Source organism: Theropithecus gelada, chromosome 4, assembly GCF_003255815.1.
Source record: "Theropithecus gelada isolate Dixy chromosome 4, Tgel_1.0, whole genome shotgun sequence".
NCBI lineage: Eukaryota > Metazoa > Chordata > Mammalia > Primates > Cercopithecidae > Theropithecus > Theropithecus gelada.
In genome coordinates this window covers 116,261,544-116,285,198 of record NC_037671.1, presented here as the reverse complement: position 1 = coordinate 116,285,198, position 23,655 = coordinate 116,261,544, and the positions used below count along the sequence as shown (strand labels likewise).

Genomic DNA, 23,655 nt, shown 5'->3' with positions numbered 1-23,655 from the left:
AAAAAAGAAAGAGAAAGAAAGAAAAAAAGAGAAAGAAAAAGAAAGAAGGAAAGAAAGAAAGAAAGAGAGAGAGAAAGAAAGAAAGAAAGAAAGAAAGAAAGGAAGAAAGAAAGAAAGAAAGAAAGAAAGAAAGAAAGAAAGAAAGAAAGAAAGAAAGAAAGAAAGAAAGAAAGAAAGAAAGAAGAAAGAAAAACATGCAAGTAGTAATGGGATAGAATGACTTGAGGAGAGGGTGAGGGAGCGGAGAGGCTTTCTGAGGAGGTGACTTTTGTCCTTAGGCCTAAATGAAGTGAATGAGTGGCACGTGTGACTCTCTGGTGCAGCTGTGCTCAGCGCCATCTGAGCACTCCAAGACCCTTTCAGGGGTTTTGCAAGTGAAGACTTTTTATGATACTAAGATGCTATTTGTTACTCTCATTCTCTCACCAGTCTACAAGGAAGTTTTCAGGTGCTCTGTGATGTATGATGATGTCATCGCTCTGACAGCTAATGGGATTTGTTCTTGAGTATTCTAATTTTTGTGGGTTTTTTTGTTTGTTTGTTTATTGAGACCAGTCTCACTATGTTGATCAGGCTAGTTTAGAACTCCGGGAGTCAAGCATCCTACTTCCTCAGCCTCCCAGGTAGCGGGAACTACAGGTGCACGCCACTGAGCCTGGCTTGCATTCTGTTTTTAAAAATCCTCAAATTTAATTTCTATGTTGGTAAATAGTCATGGATATAACCCATATGAACACAGACACTCAATTTTTTTTTAACTTTTAATTTTTTGGAAACAAAGTCACCCTGTTGCCCAGGCTGGAGTACAGTGGCACAATCATAGCTTACTACAGCCTCAACATTCCAGGCTCAGGTGATCCTCCTGCCTCAGCTGAGACCACAGGTGCATGCCACCACACCTGGCTGATTTTCTTTTTAGTAGAGATGGGGTTTTGCTATGTTGCCCAGGCTCGTCTTGAACTTCTGGCCTCAAGCAACCCTCCCACCTGTGCCTCCCAAAGTGCTGGAACTATACGCATGAGCCACCACGCCTGGCCTGGAGTCCTCAATTCTTTTTCTTTTTGACCTCCTGGGATCAAGCGCTCTTCCCACCTCAGCCTCCTGAGTAGCTGAGACTACAGGCCCTCCTGAATATCTGGGACTACAGGTGCACACCACCACATGTGGTTAATTTTTGTAGTTTTTGCAGAGACAGGGTTTCACCACACGTTTCCCAGGTTGGTCTCGAACTCCTGAACTCAAGCAATCTACCCGCCTTGGCCTCTGAAAGTGCTGGGATTACAGGTGTGAGTCACCATGCCCAGTCCGTCAGTTCTTAAAAGTGTATTGGAGTCATGGGAACAAAAGGTTTGAGAATTGCTGATCTGGCAGGAGAGCCTTCCAGAGAGTGCAGGGGTGGGAACCAGCTTGGTGTATTCAGGAAAGAGTAGAAAGGCAGGGGGACTGGACTGAAGAGAGAAAGGGGATGTAAGCAGATGTGGTCAGAGGGAAAGGCAGAGACCAGCTCTGCAGGGACCTAGTGGGAGGACAATTTCAGGCAGAGAAGTCTGGGAGACTGTCCAGGTGTGAGATTCAAGAACAGGCTAGGGTGATGACAGTGGAGATGCAGAGAAGTCGATCCCAGGGATATTTGGAAGGCTGAATCAGCAGGACCTGGTGATCCATTGGATGCAGGGAGAATAAAGGCGGATGGCTCCAGTTTGCTGGCTGTTCAGCAAGGCAGGGGACAGGTGGGGGATGGGTGGGTGCGGGAGACAGGATATGGGACATGGGGTGGAGGACATGTGCTGGCTTCTGGATAGATGGGTTTGGAGGTCACTAGAGAAGTCAAGGCTGGAGTAAGGGTCAAGCTTCGGGAGAATGTTTGCAGAGAGAACAAGAGGCCTCCAAGGGGCTTTGCTGGGGAAGCCCAACCTGCATGACGTTGCCCAATGAGATGGCAGAGAGGGTGAGAGTAGAACCCATAGGTACTGGGCAGCAGGAGCCAAGGAAGGAGACAGGGGAAGGAAGGAAGGAAGGAAGAAAGGAAGGAAGGAAGGAAGGAAGGAAGGAAGGAAGGAAGGAAAGGAGGGAGGGAAGGAGGGAGGAAGGGAAGGAGGGAGTGAGCAAAGAAGGAAGGAAGGAAGGAAGGAAAGAAGGAAAGAAGGAAGGAAGGAAGGAAGTGTTCAAGGTGATAAAAGTGCAGAGAGGACACGTAGGATGAGGACAGGCCTGTACAGGCTGTGGCCTCTGTAAGAAGAGTTTCTTGGAAGTGAGGGCACAGCAGCTAGTTTGCAGTGGGTGGAAGGGTGAAAGAGATGAGGATATGGAAGTGATGCATGTAGAAAGCCCTTTAAGAGGGAAAGGAAGAAGGCAGTAGCTTGAAGCAGATGCAGGAGGCACTTTGGAATGGAGGAGACAGGACCCTGTTTTGTCAGCTGAGGGGCAGGAGACAGCAGCATGAGAAGGGGTGGTTGATGGCACAGGGTCCCCAAGCACAGGTGAAGAGGCTGGCTCAGGACCAGGTTAGGGAAGGACAGAAACCTGACAGTGGGTTTGAGTGGTGGGAGTGTCTTTGGGATGGCAGGTAAGAGGCAAGGTCATTTGCTGAGGGGTACCAGGGTTGTGTGGAGGCTCTGGGGGAGAGGAAATTATGGAAAGGCCCCCAAGGATGTTGGATGAGGAAGCTGCTGAGCTCAACAGCAAGCCTGGGTTTAAGATTTTCTGTCCCTCACCCATCATGGACCAGGTGGGCTCAGAAAATCCAAAGAGCTCCTCACACCTTCCCCGAATGTTTCCCAGTTATCTTCTCCATGCTGGGGGAAGATGGATGGAAGAGGGGTGGGAATGAGCTTTCTGACTTGGTGTGGGGAAACAGGTGCCTGGTGGAGAAGAGCAGCTCTCACAACGCTTCGGGAAGCAGCCAGGATCGTAACATGGACGTCCTGGGTCCCTGAATCCTAAACACTGGGCAGCCATGCCTGGAGTAGGATCCTTCTTCCCCTCCCCGTGTGGGCTTCCTCTTACCCACCAGCCTCATGGTTCCTGACTCTTTCTTCTTTTTTGCCTCCTCACCGCTCCCCTCTACATCCCATTCCAGCATAGAAGTCCCCAAGATGGTGGTACTGTCCAAACCTCTCATGAATCTGCCCTTTCCTCTCCCTTCTCCCTACCTGGACAATTGCTGGCCTCTGCCTCCAACCTGTCCCTCCAGCACACCCTTTGCCAAGAGGATTGCTCTAACATGGAAACCGAGCCATGCTGTCTTCTTGCCCCAAAAGACCTTCAGACATTCCCGGGGTCTTCAGCCTAGTGTCCAAGGCCCCTTGTGAGTCCCTGAGCCCCTCGTCGTCCTGTGCTCTGCAATATGTCCCCCTCTGCCCCCCACCTTTGTCACGGGGGATCTCCCGCTAGGGATGCCCTCTCCCTTCATCCATCTGGGGAGGTTCTGTTTACCTTTCAGTTTAAACATCACCTCCTCTATGAAGTCTTCGTTGACCACCAGCCCAAGTCACCTCCCTCATCTGAGTCCCCAGAGTACAGTAAATCCTCACTTAACACTGTTAGTAGGTTCTTGGAAACTGTGACTTTAAGGGAAACAACGTACATCAGGTCCTTAAATAACAGCATTTTGTTTCATTCAATGTCCATGAGGAAAAAATTAGTTTTGTTCCATGTCGTTTTGCTTAAAGTCAGTTTCCAAGAACTGATTTACGATGTTAAGTAAGGACTTACTGTATTATACACTCCAGTATAAGAGCCCATCCCACTTTCGGGTAACCAGCTATTTATACGTCCATCTCCTTTCCCTGGACTCCTCCAAGACAGAGGCCAGGTTTGCTCCTCTTTTCTGTCCCAGCCAGGAACAATTTGGAGCCTTGTGGGCTCTGGAATGAATGAATGAATGAATGAATGAATGAATGAATGAATGAATCAATCAATCAATGTTCTTATGGATCCTGTGTCTTCAATGTAGGAAACTTTTCTATAGCTATCTTTTAGAAAATGTGTTATCTGGTTTTATACAATCCAAAAATGCACAGGGGCTCAAAGACCCAGTGAGGAGGCTTTGCAGTGCATGTGGAGGAGGACTCGGCCCCCCTGGAGTGTGCACAGAGGACCACTGGCAGCTTCCCGTGTTCCTCTGCAGAAGCCCTCCCCAGGCCATTAACCAGGACCCCTGGGGGAGTCCCACCCTACCAGCTGAGCCTCTGGACAACACAGGCCTAGGAAGCACTGATGGCCGGGAGGCCTAAGCGAGGCAGCAATTACTCATCAATTACTCATCAGCCCAGACTGGCACAAGTCTGCATTGCCCAGAGGCAGGGGGCTGCATGGGAGGAACCCTGCTCCATGAGGCCCTGGCTCCCTGAGCCTGGTGACAGCCTGGACAGTCACAGTGGCTGTGCATAGTCACATCTGCAGGTAATTTCTTCATCCATCTGCATTGGAACGGATCTCATTCAGTTCATTAGAACACCACCCTCTGTCCCACTGCCGTCTCTCGGGCGGGAGGGGATGCCGCATGCCCTGCAGAGTATGCTGTTCAGGCTCAGTGTTGAAACCTTCTGTCTCTTCGCGGGCTCTAATTGCAGTAGGAGTAACCATGAGGTCAGCGGGCATGCTTGTTATGGGCGGCCTGGCCTGCAGCCACCTGGGTGCGTGCACAAGGAGCTCCCAGGCTATACTGCCTGACATTTGCGATCGTTCAATAGAAATAAGTTCCATCTTGGAGCTCTGCTCAGCAGAGAGCTCTCTTCCTCCAAGAAGACTTGCCCATCCCCTCTAGACCTGGATGAGGTGTCCTGACCTGATTCTTTGTCTATCACAGCACTGACAATGCACACTATCTTGAAGTTTTCTGGTCACTTGCTCCTGGAGGACAGCCAAACTGTCCTCCTTGGACAGGACATAAATCCTGCTGGCAAGTCGCTGGGCCAGCTCGCCTCCTGGAGCTGGTTCCCTCCCAGAGCTCGCCAGGGTGCAGCTGTTTGCACCCCAGTTTAGGAAAGGTCCTGGGTACTGATGGGGTGCAGGGGATAAGACAGCACTGTTTTGGGGGCCAAAATCCAGAGAAGCAGCTTCCAGGCTGGGCAAGTTATTAATGCTTAACTCTCTGAGCTTTGGTTTTTCTCATTTGTAAAAGGGGAAGATTGATACCTGCTTCTCTTAGTTATTCTAAGAATTTAAAGCCCCAATGATGCCTGAGACCCTGTAGCTACACAGAATGTGATTTTTTCCATCATCCATGTACCAGCTGTGTGACCTGGAGTGAGGCACATAACTTCTCTGTGCTCCTATTTCCTCACCTGTAAAATGACATCATGGCAGTGTCCATCTCATATGGCGTTTGTGAGGATTAAGTGGGGCAACGTGGGTAAAGTGATGAGAATGGTGCCTGCACATGGGAAGCCCTCAGTGCACATTGCTGTCACTGTTTTCACTTCTTTTTAGGACACAGCTTTGGAGCGAGGCCTGGTAAATACATGACTTGGGATGGTTTGGCAGCTGATCCTCTCCTGGCAGAGCTCTTAGCTGAGCTCTGTTTGGAGGAGAAAGGTTTTGCAGGTTTGGAGGAGAAAGAGGGCCAGTGAAGAATATAGAGTTCCAGACTGACCAAATATCCTGTTCCTTTAACAAATGCTTGTGGAGGTCCTACTGTGTGCCAAACACTGGGCTAAATATGTCAAATTGACAAGGATGGTTACCAGGTTACTGGATATTCATGTGATCTGCTGATTTTATTTTTGTCTTCATTGGGCTATCCACATAAAAAATAATTTAAAAAAGGCTCACTGATGCTGCCCCAGCTGAGCTACTGAGTGCACCTGCATGGCACACAGGTCCTGGGATTTTAGAGTCCAGCTCTTGCTCTATTCACCGTCTCTCCCTTTTTCCAGTCTCAGCAGAGACCTCTTCCTCCAAGAAGACTTTCCCATCCCCTCTAGGCCAGGGTGAGGTGTCCTGACCTGATTCTTTGTCTATCACAGCACTGACAATGCACTGTCTTGAAGTCTTCTGGTCACTTGTCCCTGACCTAGGATGGACAGGCACTGGGTCTCTTGCTCCCTGCTCTCCAGAGCCCAGTGAATGCCCAGCACTGAGCAGATGCTCCACCAATATTTGTCACACAAAGGGATAAGCATGGACTTTGGGCCTGCAGCTGGGCTTAGGACTAGGGCTCCTAAGAGGTGACCTACCTCTGTCTAAAACAGCCCGTCAAGCCTCTCCACACACCCAGCCCCCATAGAATGTCTCCAGGGCTAACAAATTCACCATCTGCCTCATACTCCTGTTTGTTTCTAAGCCCCTGTTGGTCAGGAAGTTCTTTCCAATGTCTGCCTAAAGTCTCCAGGAATAACTTAGGCCAATTGTCCCAGAGCCAAGCAGCATGGAGGCAGAGGGGTGTCCTCCCCAAATGCCTCCCCTTGCTTCCCCAAGGAAAAGAAGGCACGAGGAACCAGCACAGGAGAGTGAGGAGGATGAGGGGCAGGTTGGAAATCGAACTGACAAATGTCCAGTGCATGTTCCCAAGGAAATACAATGTAATTGTAGTAAACAGGGCTTGACAAAGAGGGCCTGCCTCTGATCTGAAACTTAAGAGCTCTCCTAGCGGAGAGGCACTGGTAACCAAGAAGGGTGAGCTTTCAAGTTATGAGCAGCCAGGCAACCCTCGAGCATTGCAGGTCCATCGGGAATCCTGGAATACCTACCAGGCACACTGGAAGAAGCAGACAGGGTGGGGGTTTCCAGACCCTTGCCTTCCTGGGCTGGGTTGAGAGAAGACACCCAGGCTGGCCTGGACAAACAAAGGACCCTGCAGCCTGGGCCAGGGCTACTCACTATTGGGCAGGCCAGAAAGAAGAGGCCTCCAGCAGGGCTGCCCTGCAGGGAGGAAGGACCTCATCTGCAGCCTGGGTCAGCCTCAAAGGCAGGGGCCCTCCAGCCCAACTGCACACAGGTCCCTGCCATCCTCACTGCCCTCACCCTCAATGTTCAATGCCATCTCTCCCATGCAGGCCTTATACAGGGCCCAGAGAGATGAAACAACTTTCCAGGGGCTCCGGGAACACCAACCAAATTCTTCCCACCTCTCTACTACCTAAAGGACCATTTCTAGCCTCTCTCTGGTTTTCCTGAAGTCTCACTGGTTACTCTAAGCAGAAGGTGGTGGGACCACCTCTGGCCAGGAGGCCAGTGACTTGCAGCCAGGTTCCAGCTCTGTGTGAACTTGGCAAGTCGCATCTCTCTGAGTCCTGAGTTATTTCACCTCCATAGAGTGGGAAAGAGCAAAGATTTTTAAATGCTTTTTACTTTTATGTTATTATTTTTTTGAGACAGAGCTTCGCTCTTGTCACCCAGCTAGAGTGCAGTGGTGCGATCTTGGCTCACTGCAACCTCCACCTCCTGGGTTCAAGGGATGCTCCTGCCTTAGCCTCCCAAGTAGCTGGGATTACAGGCGTGCGCCACCACGCCCAGCTAATTTTTGTATTTTTAGTAGAGACGGGGTTTTACCATGTTGGCCAGGCTGGTCTTGAATTCCTGACCTCAGGTGATCCACCTGTCTTGGCCTCCCAAAGTGCTGGGATTACAGGCGTGCACCACCACGCCGGGCCTATTTTTATTTTTATTTTATTTATTTTTTTTTTTTGAGACGGAGTCTTGCTCTGTCACCCAGGCTGGAGTGCAGTGGCCGGATCTCAGCTCACTGCAAGCTCCGCCTCCCGGGTTCACGCCATTCTCCTGCCTCAGCCTCCGGAGTAGCTGGGACTACAAGTAGAAACCTTAGTATTTGGAGAGAAATGTGAGGAATGTCAATATGTAAAATAAGGCGGGACTACACTGGCCTGGGGTCCTGCCTGCTTGGCCTCCCGTATGCCCCTGAGTGCCTCTCCCACACCCACAGCCTGAGAGCCACCGCATTGCAGGACTGCTAAGGGACTTCTTGCCCTCAAGCTTAATAGGAGCTTCCAAGTGGGCTAGGGCTGGGAGGTCCAAGAGCAGTGCTATCTGTTGGAGAGACAGCTGGCTGCCTAATGGGGACAGGAGAGGGCAGACCCATTGTGCCTTGCTCACGAAGACATTTCTCGACGAGAACTAGCTTCCCAGGGGTGGTTGCGGCTCTAGCCGAAGGTGCAATATGAACCACCTCCCTCCCAGAGTTGTGCATGGGGGGAGGCAGCTACCCAGACATCCCTCAGGAAGCTGCCAGGGTCACACTCCCTGGGGACAGGAGACCCATGTGATGACCCCCACTCCCACCCCCCAGGCGCCTGCACCTTGGGCAGGATAGAAGGAAGCAGAGGTAGAGGAAAGCGTGGAGCATGGAGCCCCCTACCTAGAAGTGATTGGAGTCCTCGGGTCCAGCTTTACTGTCCCAAGGGAGAGCAGACGTTGAAAGCACCAGACCACGCCCTGCCTTCAGCCTCTGCTCTGGAAACCCCCTCATCCCATGGTGTCTGCTTAATCCCTGTTAACAGTGGACTGACCTCCCGCCTCCGTGGCCTCACACTGGGCCTGCCCCAGATCCTCACAGGCCTCCTTCGAAAAATAAACACTTTCTCCATTATCCCATTAGCAGCTTCACAGGATTTTCTGCTATTAGTTCCCATCTCCAGTGAAGTGGAAACACATGTTCCAAAGAGCCTCCGCTTGCCCACCAGCCACCATGGGGCTGGAGCTGTGCCTGGCCACGTGCAGCTGCCCACTGGGGAGAGAGGGTGTCAGAACCCCCAAAATTCTGCCACCTCCAGCATAAACCAAGGGTCTCCACACAACTGGGCAAGGAGCTGGGAGACACAGCTTCTCTGTGATGCTCTTCACTGGCTGTGTCTTCTGGCAAAGCTCATTACCTCTCTGGGCCTCAGTTTCTATTTTATTGCAGCTTATTATTTTGAGACAGAGTATTGCTCTTTTGCCCAGTCTGGAGTGCAGTGGCGTGATGTTGGCTCACTGCAACCTCCACCTCCTGGGTTCAGGTGATTCTCATGCCTCAGCCTCCCAAGTAGCTGAAATAACAGGCATACACCACCATACCTGGCTAATTTGTGTGTGTGTTTGTGTGTGTGTGTGTGGTATTTTTAGTAGAGACGGAGTTTCACCAGGTTGGCCAGGCTGGTCTCAAACTCCTGACCTCAAGTGATCCACCTGCCTCAACCTCCCCAAAGTGCTAGGATTACAGGCGTGAGCCACTGTGCCCCGCCTCAGTTTCTATTTTAAAATGGAGGTTATAACTCCTGTTTTAAAGACTAGAGGATCAAAATTATCTGAGAGGACAAGGAAGGGTCTTCAAGTGCTTTGCCAGTGGGAATGGGGTACCTGGAACATGTCTTACTCTTCTGGCCTTTTCTGATCATCTCTCCTTCTGTAGATGTAGTAAAGGAAGTAGCCAGGCCTTCCCTCACTGCACTGCCCTACACCCCAAGAGAGAGCCTTTGGAAGCTCAGACCCCTGGGGTTGGCTACCTTCCTTCCAGTGCCTAGTGCATTCCGCTCCCAACGACCACAGTTCTCTGTGAAGGCTCTAGAATGCTCCATCATTGGCTCCTGAAGCTGGGGCAGGGCGCTGCCCATCTGGCCTCGGCTAACACCCCCACAATGCCCATTGCAGGCGCTGGCACAGAGCAGAATCAGGCTGGGAGCTGCAAATGTTTGTCTCTTGGTTCCATCTCTCAGCTCCTTCTCACTTCCTCTGCCTGTGGAGTTCGAGATCAGCCTGAGCAACATGAAGAAACCCTGTCTCTACTAAAAATGTAAAATTAGCCAGGCATGATGGCGCACGCCTGTAATCCCAGCTACTCCGGAGGCTGAAGCAGGAGAATCACTTGAACCCAGGACGCGGAAGTTGCTGTGAGCTGAGCTCTCCCCACTGCACTCCAGCCTGGGCAACAAGAGGGAAACTCCGTCTAAAAAAGAAAAAAAAAGTTCTTTCTATGTGTGTGCTTATCTGTGTATCAGATTCTCACCAGAAAAAAATATATAATGTATTTCTAATTTAATTCATTACTGAGTACCTACCTGACGGGGAGTGCCACCAGTTTGTCAAAACAATAATGAAAACTGAAACCTCTACTTAGTTTTCTAAAATTTTTTTTTTGTTGAAATGTGACAACCTTACTACACGTAATGCAAAAATCTTAAATAGTCCGCTCGATGTAGTTTTTTGAAAACTCGGACTTGGCCTGCAGGAGGTGAGCCAAGGCACTGAAGGAGAGGTGGGTGAAAGAGGCGAGGACAGTGATGAAGAGGGGCAGGGCGTGTGGGTCTCCCCAGAGGTCCATGGTCCCCACAAAGAGGGCCAGCCGCAGCAGCAGCGGCTGAACCGCATGCGGAAATAGAAGCGCCAGGAAGCGCCAGGTCCGATGCAGTGGCCAGTAGCCCGTGTAGATGTACAGCTTCCAGAAAAGGGGCGGTACCTTGGCTCTGTCCATGGTGAAGACAGGCTCGGGCTGCAGAGGTGACTGAGGCTGCTGGATGGCCTGCCACAGACTGGGCAGGAGGTGGCTGAGCTCCTGGGCCATGGCCATAGCTGTGGGCCTGGGCAGGGAGCTAGGAGAGAGGCCAGAGCACAGTCAGGGGCCTGGTGTCCTCACTCCCACGAGCAGCAGCTGGGGGGCTCTGATGCCCAGATCTTACTCCCTCCTCCCCGACGGCCTTGTCTTTACACTGGATTTAAGAACAGAAGACTCATCCTGTGGAATTCCTCATCTCTGACCTCGGGACAGCAAGAATCCCTGATGTATCCCAGGTACCTAGAACAGTGCCTGACACATAGTAGGTGCCCAATAAATACTTGAGGAATGTATTAAAAAAAAAAAAAAACCTCTAGATAGGCCAAGGGGTGTGACGCCATCGGAGCACAGGCGACCTCGAAGACGTTGCCGCCCCGGCCGTGGTGCTTTTCCAGCATTCTTTCAATCAACGTGAGTCTGAAATTTACATGGCTAATCATGTGCTGGGATTGTCCTTCTTGAACAGGTTGCAGGAGTTCAGAGCTGTAATGGTTAGAGGGTGGTGAAAGGATTTCTTATACCACACCTTGTGTGTTATCTGGGAGTAAATGCTGCAGCCGCAAGTGCCACCAGCAAGTCTTCTCAGGGAGAACGGGAAAAGGGGATGGAACCTTGCTGAGCTAAGTCATGCTAAACGCAGACAGCAAACAAACTTTCCATCAAAGGGCTGGGGGAACCCTGGGCTGGTTGGCGAGGAGACAACACCCCAGGCAGGTGTTCCAGATCTTGGACCTTGCCCCTCCTCAGGAGGAGTTGTTTGCTTCGTCCCTCCTCTCACTGCACGTTTGTGCTGCCAGCCCTGCTGTGTAGTGTGGGGGCTCAAGACTAAGGCAGTGCACCATTTCTATGGAGGAAGATGGATCGGGGAGGGGGCTTGGGTGAGACCCATGGCTCACCTCTCTCAAGTCCTTACCAGACTAAGACATCCTCAAGGGCCAGAGACCAGCTTGCCACTCACCTTTTTGCCACCTGATGTTGAAGGAGGCCAGCCCCTCCACACCTGTGGGTATATCTCGTCAGGTGAGACAAGAGACTGAGAAAAGAAATAAGACACAGAGACAAAGTATAGAGAAAGAACAGTGGGCCCAGGGGACCGCACTGGCACGGGTCTCTGAGTTCCCTCAGTATTTATTGATTAGTATTTTCACTCTCAGCAAGAGGAATGCGGAAGGAGAGCAGGGTGATAGTAGGCAGAAGGTCAGCAAGGAAACATGTGAGCAAAGGAATCTGTGTCACAAATAAGTTCAAGNCTGGATGTTTGCAATGATGCAGATAGACTTGGGACCATTTAGTGGTGGGTCATTGGTGACTAGATCATTGGTTAATGGGAAGGGGTTTCTATACTGAGGAAGAAACAGTGGGAGGTGGAATGGGAAAGGGAGGATGGTGGGAAATCCTCATGGCCATCACTGACTCTCCAGTCAAGAAGCCCATGGAGAAGTCAATCAAATTTTCTATTGCACACATGCTGACACTCACACAGGGAAGGCTTTTGACCTTTAAAGGGAGCTGCCACATTCTCCCGCCTGGCTCAGTTACCTGTCGGTTCTGGCATCGCCTCCCAGTCCCCTGAGAATTCCCTGAGCCAGTGATTGCAGTCTCCCATTGAGAGCTTCCTGAAATACTTTTCCAGCCTTCTGTTGTTCTTCCATGTCTCCTTGATCTTACTGGCTTCATGATTAATTACTGTCCAGGTCATGTTCATCGCGTCTAAGAGGAGGCATTTCTCTCCATTGATGGCGAACTGCCAGGATGCACCAGTGCATCGTTCTGCTTCACGTTGACAAAGCATCTCGACCTGCAGAGTGGAAGGACCTGCAATCCAGACACAAAGCCATCATCCTCCACTCTTGAGAGGTCCATCATCTTCCAATAGGTCAAGTGTTTCTCTGCACATTTAGGGGCCTGTATTCTTTCTGTCTGGACTTGCCCTTTCCTGCCCGTTGGGTCCCATGTGTGTCTATGGTTGGGCCAACGATCAATAGACAAATACACCTAAAGCCCCTCCCCACCTGTGCTCTTCCCTCCCTTCTCTTGCTGCCTGCCTCTGTTTCCCCACCCCATTCCACACTTACCACTGGTCTTTATCTGGGGTTTGATGTCAAGAAGGAGCATCCTGAGGTCTCGGCCCACTTCTCCCAGCATTTGGGTCAATTCTCCCCATGTGCTGGTGGCATTTACCTTCTTCCCCAGGAGGCCCAGAGGCTTGAACATGTTGCTGTCACTGTTGTACTGAAGGAAAAGATTTTTATTCATGAAGACCTGTGCTTCACACCAGGGCTGTCCAGGTCTGGACCATGATTTTATAGTGAAGTTGAAGCAAAGAGAGTGAGCACCTGTGAGAGAAAGATGCAGATGAGGTCCAGGACAGGGGAAGAGGCCCATTAGAACCTGCGCGTCTGTGACCCAAATCTCCCTGGACCAGGCCAGGCTGGCAGAGGGGGCGGTTCCATCCCAGACTCCCTCAACCCTCCAGATCCCTGCTCCCATCTCCCCCTGACTGTCTGGGGTGAGATACTTGATGGTACCGGGGACCCCTGGGGTGTACTTAGTGTTAATGGTGTTAACAGGAGGATTCATGTCACAAATACTTTTAGCAACATCTACCAAGTTCCGAGGCACAAAACAGACAAGCCGGTGTGTGACCTCCTGAGACTTAAAATCTAGCTGAACACATAGGACATTCAACAGAAAGGAAAAAGAGGCGTTTATCATGGGACACATGCTGAATTCCTCCGGGGTCCCGGGCATTCAGGAAAGAGTCCTGGAGTAGAAGGTGGGGGGTAGCATTGTAGAGCTGCCCCCTGTGAGCCCGTGCCTGGCCTAGGGCCTCCGGCTGGGCTCTAGCACGAACTGGGGGTAACATCCCAGGGATCCTCTCCCTCACCTCATCCTTAAGAGCAGGTACTGGCTTGCCTGAAGCCTGCATGAGACCCCAGTCGCCTATCTCCCACCTTTCTCCCTCCTCCTCCTTGTTCTCAGCCAGGTCTTGAGATCTCAGGACACTCACCAACCATGATCTCCAAGGCTGTTAGTAGCAACAGTAGAAGCAAAAGAAGGCGCACCGGGCTACAAGTCAGGGGCATTCTTGGCACATTGTGGAGAGTAACAGGCAGGACGTTGGGCATGGACACAAATACCCTCACTGGTATGGTGAAGAAATGTCCAACAGCGTGGGTGCGGGCACTGCCCAAATTCTTTACCCTGGAACAACTGAGGGCAGGCCTGTAGAGACCACATTAAATAACAGTTTTGTGAAGGGAGTGTTTTCCAAGTATTCAGAATATAATTACTTATTGAAAAATGAAAGAAGACATTTAAAAACAAAATTAACTTTGAATAAACTCTCCTCTGCCATCCCCATGGCCCCTGCAAAAAACCCCTCTGGTGTGAGCAGGATGGTTGGAGGTTATGTGAGCTCCTCCCTTCCTCCAATTTCCTCTTCCCTTCTCTTCCTTGCCTCTTTTGCTGTTCCCTTTCTTTCTGGTACCCCTCCCCATTCCTATATTTTCTCCCATCTCCTTTCTCCCCTCTCCCATATCCCTAACCCATTCAAACTCTTTTCTCTTAAATGGTTGAGATTTTCTCTTACCAAGCACACCCAAATGTTAATTAAACTAGCTGCGAACAGGCAGCAACTGGTCTACCATAACAGATGGGTTTTATAATAGAGCCCAGCCGTCCTACTGGGGCCAAGACCTCAAGGAAAGTCAAGTCTATCATTGGGAAAAGTCTTGGGGCTCTAAGTTTTGAATTCTGAAAATTTGTCTTAGAACAAAGTTTTGTGTCATTTTCAAATTTCTCAAGCCACTTTTTGCACAAGGTTTCCTCTTAAAACTTAGTATTTGTAGTCCTCCTTCCCACCTCACTTTTACACCTGTCCCATTTCATCATCAGACCCCGCTCCCTTAGTCAGTTCAGGCTGCCACAACAGAATAGGCCAGGTGGCTGAAACACCAAGCATTTATTTCTCACCGTCCTGGAGGCTGGGAAGTCCAAGTTAAGGTGTCAGCAGGTCCGGTATCTGGCGACGGCCCTCTCTTCCTCACCAGATGTCTGTCTTCCTGTTGTATCCTCACACAGTGGGGAGCAGAGAGTGACAGCAAACTCTCCTGTCACCTCTTAATCCCACAAGGCTCCACTTGCATGACTAATGACTTAAATGTCATCACTTTGAGAGTTAGGATTTTTGCATATGAATTTGGAGGGCAGGCAAACATGTGGCGTGTAACACCACCCATATCCATTCCACATCTAGATTCCCTCTGTGTGCCGGGCAGTATGCCAGTTAATTCAAGTGCATGTTAGACCCAGAGGGTGATTCAGATGCTGGAACTCTGGTGATGCCTGGTAAGTGGGTCTGTACCACTGTCCTTTATAACTAGATGGAACAGACTTTAAAAAAACTAACCGTGGACTCTGGGCAGGGCTGTCTCTGGGGCTGGGGGGATAAGGGGTTGTCTGCTCAGAGGACAGTGGGTCAAGGGTTTGAAGGGGCCTAGGAATGCACATTTTTTACACATCCCCTACATGGTTCTCTGGCTGCTAAGGTTAAAGCACCTCAATTTTGAGGGTGCACTTCCGCCTCTTGGTCTGGAGAAGGGGTCTCAAATCTGTCCTGAGTGGAGCCTGTTCTGTACACACCCAGGACCAAAGAGTGCATGGAGGGGGATTCACTGCTACCACCCTACAAATGTTGCTGCTGTGGGGACACCAACGGGGGTGGGCCAAGGTCAGGGTGTGTGTGTGTGCACGCACGCATGTGGGTGCATGTGTGTGCATGTGCATGTGTGATATGACCATGGAGTAGCTCCTTGCCAATATTTTCTACAAGTCTGATGTATCACAGGAAGGAGCACACCAGGCCTGTACATGGGTCCTGACATCTGGGATGCAGACCCAATACTGAAGACAAAGAAAGAGCTGCAGATAGGCTGGGAAGGACACACAGAAAGGAGAAAGGGGCCCTTCCACCCTTGTTCTCCTCTGTGGTCCTGAATCCCAGGTTGGCCTGAGCCAACCTGAAGATGGGAAGGAATAGCCATATTCCAACTGCAAAATGTCAGCTTTAGGCAGTGGCTTCCAAACCGAAATGATGGTTACATATGAAGTAGAATTTTTTTTTTTTTTTTTGAGACCAAGTCTTGCTCTGTTGCCCAGATGGAGTGCAGTGGCATGAGGACAGCTCATTGCAGCCTTGAACTCCCAGGCTCAATCAGTCCTCCCACTTCAGCCTCCAGAATAGCTGGGACTACAAGCGTGAGCCCCCACACTCAGCTAATTTTTAAATTTTTGGTGTAGAGACGGGTCTCATCACATTGCCCAGGCTGATCTTAAACTCCTGGGCTCAAACAATCCTCCCTATTTAGCCTCTCAAAGTGTTGGGATTACAGGAGTGAGCCACCATGCCCGGCTGAAGTGGAGTTTTAATTGAAGTAAGAAGCAGATGATAAGGAAAGAGGAACCAATAATTTCATGTAGTCCCTGGAAGCCTGTTGCTATAAAGAAAATTCAGCCTATAGTCCCAAGAGAGACAAAAGTTTTAAAATGAATTGGACTGCATTTTTAATTCCTGAAAATGAGTCACAGCCTTTTTGTGGCAGTGTGCCCTAGGCTTCTAGCTATCCTCTCCCTGCCCAGCTGCCTTGAGGCCAATGGTTTCAACACCCAGGCTGGGAATGCCAAGGCCAAGCAGATCGAGGCTGTGGAAGCCTTGGCATAAGTGGAGGGGAGGATCTGAGGGAGAATGGGACAAGAGAAGTCAGAAGGAAGGAGTTATGGCAGGAGAACAAGAAGAAATCCCTGTCCCCCAAATTGGAGAGAGGGACGATTGGGACTCCAGACTGGCGGGAGGCACGGATCCCTGAGTGCTTGGTGTGGAGGCAGAGGACCCGCAGAGCCACCCCTGTCCTCCCTGCCTTATCCAGCGTCCCCACCCCCACACCCCCAGCAGCTCCCCCAACCCCACTTTTACTTCATTGCCCCTGGTTCTCTCACCACCCGAGCCCCTGCTTTCCTCCTTCACTCCCAAACACACACACGTTCCCTCTGCACTGGTGTTTGGAACACCGGCCACCCTCCACCCCACTACCTTGTGCCAGCAGGAGACGTTTGTCCTTCTGCCGTCTCTAGGATGGAGAGGCCTGAGGTGACTGCTTTCTTCCTCAGAGTCTCTGGGCAAACTCTCTGATGAGCAGAAACCCCTGGGCGTGGAGAGGCCGGCCTAGCAGAACACCCACCCACCATGCAAACCCGGTGGGGCCACCTGTCAACTGTCACGTGTGAGTGATTCCAGGACAGGGCTCCTCGTCAGGAACTGGGTCCAGTTCAGTACTAGATTCGTCATCAGTAAACGGACCAAGACCAGGCTCAAGTCCCAGCCACAAAATTCTAGAAAGGATTTAATGTAATTTTAGCAGTTGTTGGACACCAGCATGTAATGGCACACACATGTTTTCTTTAATATGTAGGTGGGGGACCCCACCTTTTTTCAGGGTTTAGGGCTCTGCAGGTCCTGGCCTGGCTGTGACAGTGGCCCTGCCTCATGTCCGGTGGGTGCTGGCGCCCTCTGTTGCCTGGTTTCTGTGCGAACACGGCACTATCGTCCTGCCTTCTCTAGGCCCGGAGCTCCTGTCCGCTGAGCTCCTGTTCCCACTGCGTGTCGCTCAACCTCTCTGTTTTCTTCTTGCAACTCCATTCCCTCCGCAACTGGAAGACCAGCTCTTCTCCTGAGTCTTCCTTAAAAGACACCTTGCCCACTTCCCTACAAAGCCCCCACCAAAGTGACACCAGCTACTTGTGAATGTAGCCAACTTTACTGAAGGTTTAGAGGTTGTGTGGTAAGGCTGTGAAGAATTAAAAAAAAAAATCACCTATTTGCAGGACCTCTTTCTTATCTCTTCTTTGGACTAGAAATAAAATATCTATGATTTGACCACACTGTCATCTAGTACCCGACCCTGGTTCTAGGCCACTGTCCTCCTGGCCAGGGTGATTGCAGTCCTGCCCTACTTGGTCCTCTGTGCCTGTCCCCACCTCCCAAATGGCTCCTGACAACAGAGCAGCTGGAGTGATCCTTCAGAACCTCGCTACTCATGTCCCTCCTCTGCTCCAAACCCTCCAAAAGTGCCCCTTTTCTCTCAGTAAAACCAAAGTCACTACAGACGCCTAGAGTCCTGTGCAGTCTCGCCAGCTGTCCTCCAATCTACCGCCTGGCTTGCTCAGTTCCTACCCCCACCCTTGGCCTCCTCACTGGTCTTCAGAGCCCTGCAGATATCTCCATGCCTCAGGACTTTGCATTGCCCTCTGCTCAGCGTGGACTGCCCTTCGGGCATCTGCCCGGCCCACTCCCACACCTGCTCCCAGGTGGCACTCCCTCCACGCCTGGTTCTCCCTGCCCCTCCCATTTGGAATCCTTGTATTCATTTCTTTCGTTCTTTCTTTTTTTTTAAATTGTAGTGTAATTCATGTAACATAAAATTTTTCATCTTAACATTGTTAAATGTAAAGCCCCCTATTTCATAATGCGAGACCTCTGCCTGCCCAGTCCATCCTGGACCTTCTTCACCTGAACTTGTTCCCCTAAAGCAACGACCACTCTAAAACATACCTTAGTAAGCCAGGCCTGGTGGCTCATGCCTGTAATCCCAGCACTTTGGGAGGCCAAGGTGGGTGGATCACCTCAGGTTGAGAGTTCAATACCACTCTGGTCAACATGGTGAAACCCTGTCTCTACTAAAAATACAAAAATTAGATGGGTGTGGTGGCGCGTGCCTGTAATCCCACCTACTTGGGAGGCTGAGGCAGGAAAATCACTTGAACCCAGGAGGCGAAGGTTGCAGTGAGCCAAGATAGAGCCACTGCATTCCAGCCTGGGCGACAGAGTAAGACTCTGTCCCGATAAAGAAACAGTCAAACAAACCTTATAAACTTTTCATTGTGGTTGCAGCAATTTACTGCAAACTTAGTGGCTTAAAACAGCACACATTCATTCTCTTATCATTCTGGAGCTCAGAAGTCTGAACAGTCTCACGGGGCTAACATCACTGTGCTGTCAGGGCTGTGTTCCTTCGGGAGGCTCTTCGGGAGAACCTGTCTCCTCCTCGCCTTTTCCAGCTGCTCCACCTGCCCACATCCATGGCTCAGGGCCCCATTTCCTCATCTTCAAAGGCAGCTCCACCAGGCTGAGTCCTGGTTCACATAAGAACTCCACCCCTGCCTGGCTGGTTCTCCCAGGGCAGCTGATCGGCCACCTCAGCTCCGTCTGCAGCTTTCACTGCCCTTTCCATGTACCCAACACAGAGGTTCCAGGGACTGGATCTGCCATCCTGGGTCAGAGAGGGAATTATTCTGCCCAACACACATACCATATAATTTACATGTCTATCCATTTAAAATTTCTCTCTCTTACTAGAATGCCATTTCTATGAAGACACAAGCCTCATACAATGCATAGAAAACAGACACCTTGGGGCGAAGGGGCTCAGATGGGCCCCCTGGCTCAGGAAACAAGGAGAGGTGTCAGGGCAGCCTCCTTGGGTCTCCAGCCTTCACAGCCGGGGCCTCCCAGGCAGGTTCCAGCTGTTGCAGCAGCAAAAGAGATGTGGTGGGCAGCGTCAGGCGTTGGTGAGATTCCTGACACAGTTCAGTAGAAAAGAAACTTCCTAAACTGAGCTCACCTTAAGGAAGCTGGAGATACATGCCACCTTACCCAATGGGTACATGAAATACAAATACAAATCCTTTTGCAGGTTGTGCAGGTTACAAGGGGCCCACTTCTGTGCCTAGGTCCCCTGCCCTATCCAGCTCTGACTTGCCAGGGTGGGGCGCTCATTGGCCTCCAGACTCCACCCACTTTTCTGGCCACACCCAGTTTCCACCTCCAAGTCACACCTAAGACTGCTTCTTCTTTTGCTGTTGTTTGCTCAGCCCAGCAGAAATTCTAACATTGGCCAGGCTTGGCCCTGCTCAGGGCACCGGAGAAGGAGCCTCTGAGGAAAATCTTGGTGCAAGGAGAAGATCTCCCACATGGATTTCCAGCACCCTCTGCTTTCTGGGAATTCCTGAATTTCTTTGGCTATTGTCACAGGGGTCTGCCACGCAGTTCCCCTGGCTGCTGGTCCCTGACACCTCAGAGAACTTTACTCTTCCAGGAAGCCCCTGCCCAGGAAGAAGGTAGCAAATATTTTCTTATTGTTTGTTGCCTATGATGCCTTGGATGTTGTGTTGATTGTGCCATTTTGTTCCCAAGAAAGCAGACCTGGCAAAGAGTTAGGAATGCAGGTGGTTTCTGGCAAATATATAGGGCCTGTGAGGTAGGAAAGTGGAGGAAGCAAGATCACGTAGGTTCTCTGTGACACAGGCCCCGGGCCCAGCACGATGGAACATCCCTGGCTGACCAGGGCCATCCTCCCCTGTCCTCATCTCTGCCTGGGCTCCAGCTCTGTCCTGCCTGACAGAGGCCGTGGAGCGGAGCACTGGGCTGCTGGCCAATGCCCTGGTCTTTGGATAGACCGGTCTCCGGGTGGGGTCACAGTGGGAGAGCAGTGGGCCTGGGAGGTGCAGGGTTAGTGCAGGGCAGGGCTGCCTTGAATCTGCAGGTGCGGGGCCACCGGGCTGGACCTAGCTGTATGCTCAGCACAGGAGGTTGCAGTACTGCCTGCCCTCAACCTCCTTTTCCTATTTCTGCTTCTAGAGGGCACTGGGGACTGGGGTCAGGCTGGGGGTCTTGCCATCCCTTCCTGATCTCCTCCACTCCCTGTCCACAGCTCCTAATTTCCCTGCCTGTGCTGCCCTCACCAGAAGTCTCCTGGCCTAAAATCCAGTAGGAACAGACAGCCTAGCCTGTCCCCAGGGGTTTCTTTAGCACTTGCAGGAGCCAATAAGGCTTCAGGTAGGAAGGCGTGAGTCACCCACAGAGGCCTAACAGGTGTTTCTGGAAATGCATCCTGTGGCAGCCAAAGAGGCCAGACTTCTCAGTGTGTTCCCAAACAGAGCCAAGCACAGGGCTCATGGGCTGGAGGAGCCAGATCAGCTGTTTATTAGTGTGCACTTGATAAGTCTTTGTACTGCACGAGAGGAAAAATGATTTTTTCACAACTCTTCTGAGTTATTAGCTGTAACAAAAGACAAATCAACAAGAGAAAAACAAACAGAAGTTTGTTAACATCTCTCTCTCTCTCTCTCTCCTCTGTGTCTCTCTATCATCTCTTGTATATACACAGGAAACACTTGAAGAAAATGAATCATCCTTAGAGTGCTGGCTTAGAACTCCAGCATCTTCAACAGAAAACAATAAATGTCTGGAGAAGTGGCAGATCGTGAGAAGGCCAATCTGTAGCATCAGAGAAGCTTGTTGTGCCACTGCTGCTGTCCCTAGCCCAACAAGAGTCTAAAATTGTCTCTGGTGATCTATCTTTGTCCTCTCTGGTAGAGAGGGGAGGATACAATCAAAAGTGGCTCAATAATAAATGGAAAATAAATGGAAAAGAAAGATGTTCATTTCATCCAGGTTCTCGAATTCATTGACATACAGTTGTACATAGTATTCCCTTATAGTCCTTTTTGTTTCTTGGAAAAGAAAGATGTTCATTTCATCCAGGTTCTTGAATTCATTGACATACAGTTGTACATAGTATTCCCTTATAGTCCTTTTTGTTTCTGTAAGGTTGGTAGTGATGTTTTTTCTTTTTTTCCTGGCATTAGTCATTTGAGTTTTCCCCCTCCGCTGTTTTCCTAGTCATTCAAGCTTAAGGTTTTCCAATTTGGTTGATCAAAGGCAAGTTAGTTACTTCCTAGATACAATGCGGGTATAGGCATTGGATAAATACAGCCATTCCGATTGGGAGAAATTGACCAAACGAAAGGGCTAAAGGCTTCATGCAAATCCAAAATCCAGCAGGGTCGCCCGGGGCTGCTGCAGTGACAAGACGCTGGTTCTAGATATTTACCCAACTGTGTTGTCGTAGGGCGGGTATTATAGGTGATTGCTGATTTCAACCACAAATGACTTTTGGGGAAAGTTCGCACGTGGAGGTTTCAGTTTCCACCCTGCCGCATCCTCTCTGGATTCTGTGCTCTACTCTCAGCCTAAGTCATTGCCAACAAGTGACACAAGTGACATGAGGGTACAGCCTCCCTCCCGGCTGCTTTCACAGGTTGGCCTCGTAGAGACACGAGGTCTCACAGCTCAGGATATTCAAGACCAGAGCTGATTTTTTTCTCATGGGATCAGACCACCTCACTCTATAGGCCAGGATGTCTTGTGAGTGAGAAGTTGATGGACACATCCATGGATCTTGGTAGTTCAGCTTCGATGGATGGAAGTTCCTCCTCTTTGACTCAGACAACAGAAAGTGGACAGTGGTTCATGCTGGAGCTAGGCAGATGAAAGAGAAGTGGGAGAAGGACAGGGATGTGACCATGTTCTTCCAGAGGATTTCACTGGGAGGCTGCAAGAGATGGCTGGAGGAATTCTTGATGCACAGGGAGAAAAGGCTGGAGCTGGCAGGTAACGAGAAGAGCTGTCTTGATTTGAGATCTAACTACCCCAGTGTGAGTGTGAGTGTGTCATTAGTGTGTGTGAATGTGTGAGTGTGTCATTAGTCTGTGTGCAAATGTGTGTGAATGTGAGTGTGTGTCATTAATGTTTGAGTGTGTGTGTCATTACTGTGTGTGACTGTGTGTGTGTGGGTGAGTGTAGATTTGTGTGTGGAGAGTGTGTGTGAGTGTGTATGTGTGTCAGTGTTTGAGTGAGTGTGAACATGACCCCCCTCATGGGGGTTCCTCCTGGGGGTACCTGTGCTCTCCCATCCTCACCCTTCTCCCTGCTGACTCCTCTTCCTCACTGCGCCTGCTTCTGCTGCACTCACTGTGGATTTCTCACCGCCCTCAAAACTGTGGGCATCACGGTGTTTCCACCTTTCTCCTTAGTGTTCCCTCCTCCTATGAACACTTTTCCTTCCTCTTTCTTGGTCTGTATCCCATGTCAGCCCTGAGACTCTCCCCCACCCCACCCTGGGGCATCACCTCCTCTTCCAACACAGCAGGAGGGTGGGATGCGGTGTCCCCTTGCTTCCCTCAGCAGCTATGTGAGCTCCTTGAGGACAGGGGACACCCCCTATTACTTCCTAACCCAAGACCTGTCACAGTGCCTGCCCAACAGCAGAAGGGGACAAAACCTCTGCCTTGCAGGATGACCTGGGATGGCAGGAGGGCAGGAGGCGGCTCCTTAGATTTGGGGACTGGACAAGGGCTGTCACTCTTGTGTTTCCATTTCAGCACCACCCTCCATGGCCCCAGGCACAGCCCAACCCAAAACCATGGCCACCAGCCTCAGTTCCTGAAGCCTCATCGTCATCCTCTTCTTCATTCTATTTGGCGTCTGAGGAGAGTCCACTGTAGAGGGAGGGGAAACTGGCACAGGCTTCCTGAAGGACAGGGTGACAGGACTCATCAAGAGTCAAAAATACCCAAGTCTGAATGAGGAATATGAATTCATATTCGTTTGAAATGGCATAAAGACTCCCTGGAAAGATGAGAAGAATCCAATCAAATTTCGTCCCGGGCATGTGGCCAATAAGAGTGGACACAGGCAGGGGCCGGGGAGCTTTTCATGGTTTCGATCCTGAAAGAGGTGAAAATATAGAAGTGAAGGAGTAAGAAAGAGGGGCCGGGAGCCCCGGGGACGGTCACCGGGTGGGCTTGCCCGATCTGTTGGGGGCCACGAGGGTTCGGGGATGCAGAATCCGAGCAAGGGCGCATGGGGCTGCTGCAGTGACGAGGCACTGGTTCTAGATATTTACCCAACTGTGCTGTCATAGGGAGGATATTACGGGTGATTGCTGATTTCAACCACATATGATTTTCCAGGAATGTTACCCCTGGGGGTTTCAATTTCCATCCCGCTGCCTCCTTTCCGGGTTCTGCTCCAAGGGCACCTGCTGCGCCTGAGTTCCCGACCCGAGTCCTGCCGAGTGGATACCCCGGAGTGGGTTCCCCGCTGCCGGCTGATGCCCCCGGGCCTCCGGGTCCACAGCCTCCGGACCAAACGACCATTGGAAGACCTGGGAGGACTTACCGGTCACGGCAAGGGAAAGGCGGTTCCCGTGTCAGGAGGAGCCAGGAAATGCGGGGCTGGTGGGGTGAGGAGCACGAGGTTCCTCCCT

At 50.8% G+C, this 23,655-nt stretch overlaps 2 protein-coding genes across 2 annotated transcripts in view; both read right to left on the bottom strand.

Moving 5' to 3' along the window:
- LOC112623571 (UL16-binding protein 3-like) overlaps positions 1-23,655 on the bottom strand; it is a 170,391-nt gene that overhangs the window by 108,025 nt on the left and 38,711 nt on the right. The gene's annotated exons all lie outside the window — the stretch shown is intronic.
- LOC112623574 (retinoic acid early transcript 1E-like) lies at positions 11,784-13,618 on the bottom strand. The gene is made up of 3 exons (XM_025384122.1): positions 13,500-13,618; positions 12,565-12,825; positions 11,784-12,304 (listed from the first exon to the last, which is right to left on the bottom strand). The coding sequence occupies exons 1-3, from the start codon at positions 13,615-13,617 to the stop codon at positions 12,021-12,023; spliced, it is 663 nt and encodes a 220-aa protein (XP_025239907.1). The 5' UTR covers position 13,618; the 3' UTR covers positions 11,784-12,020.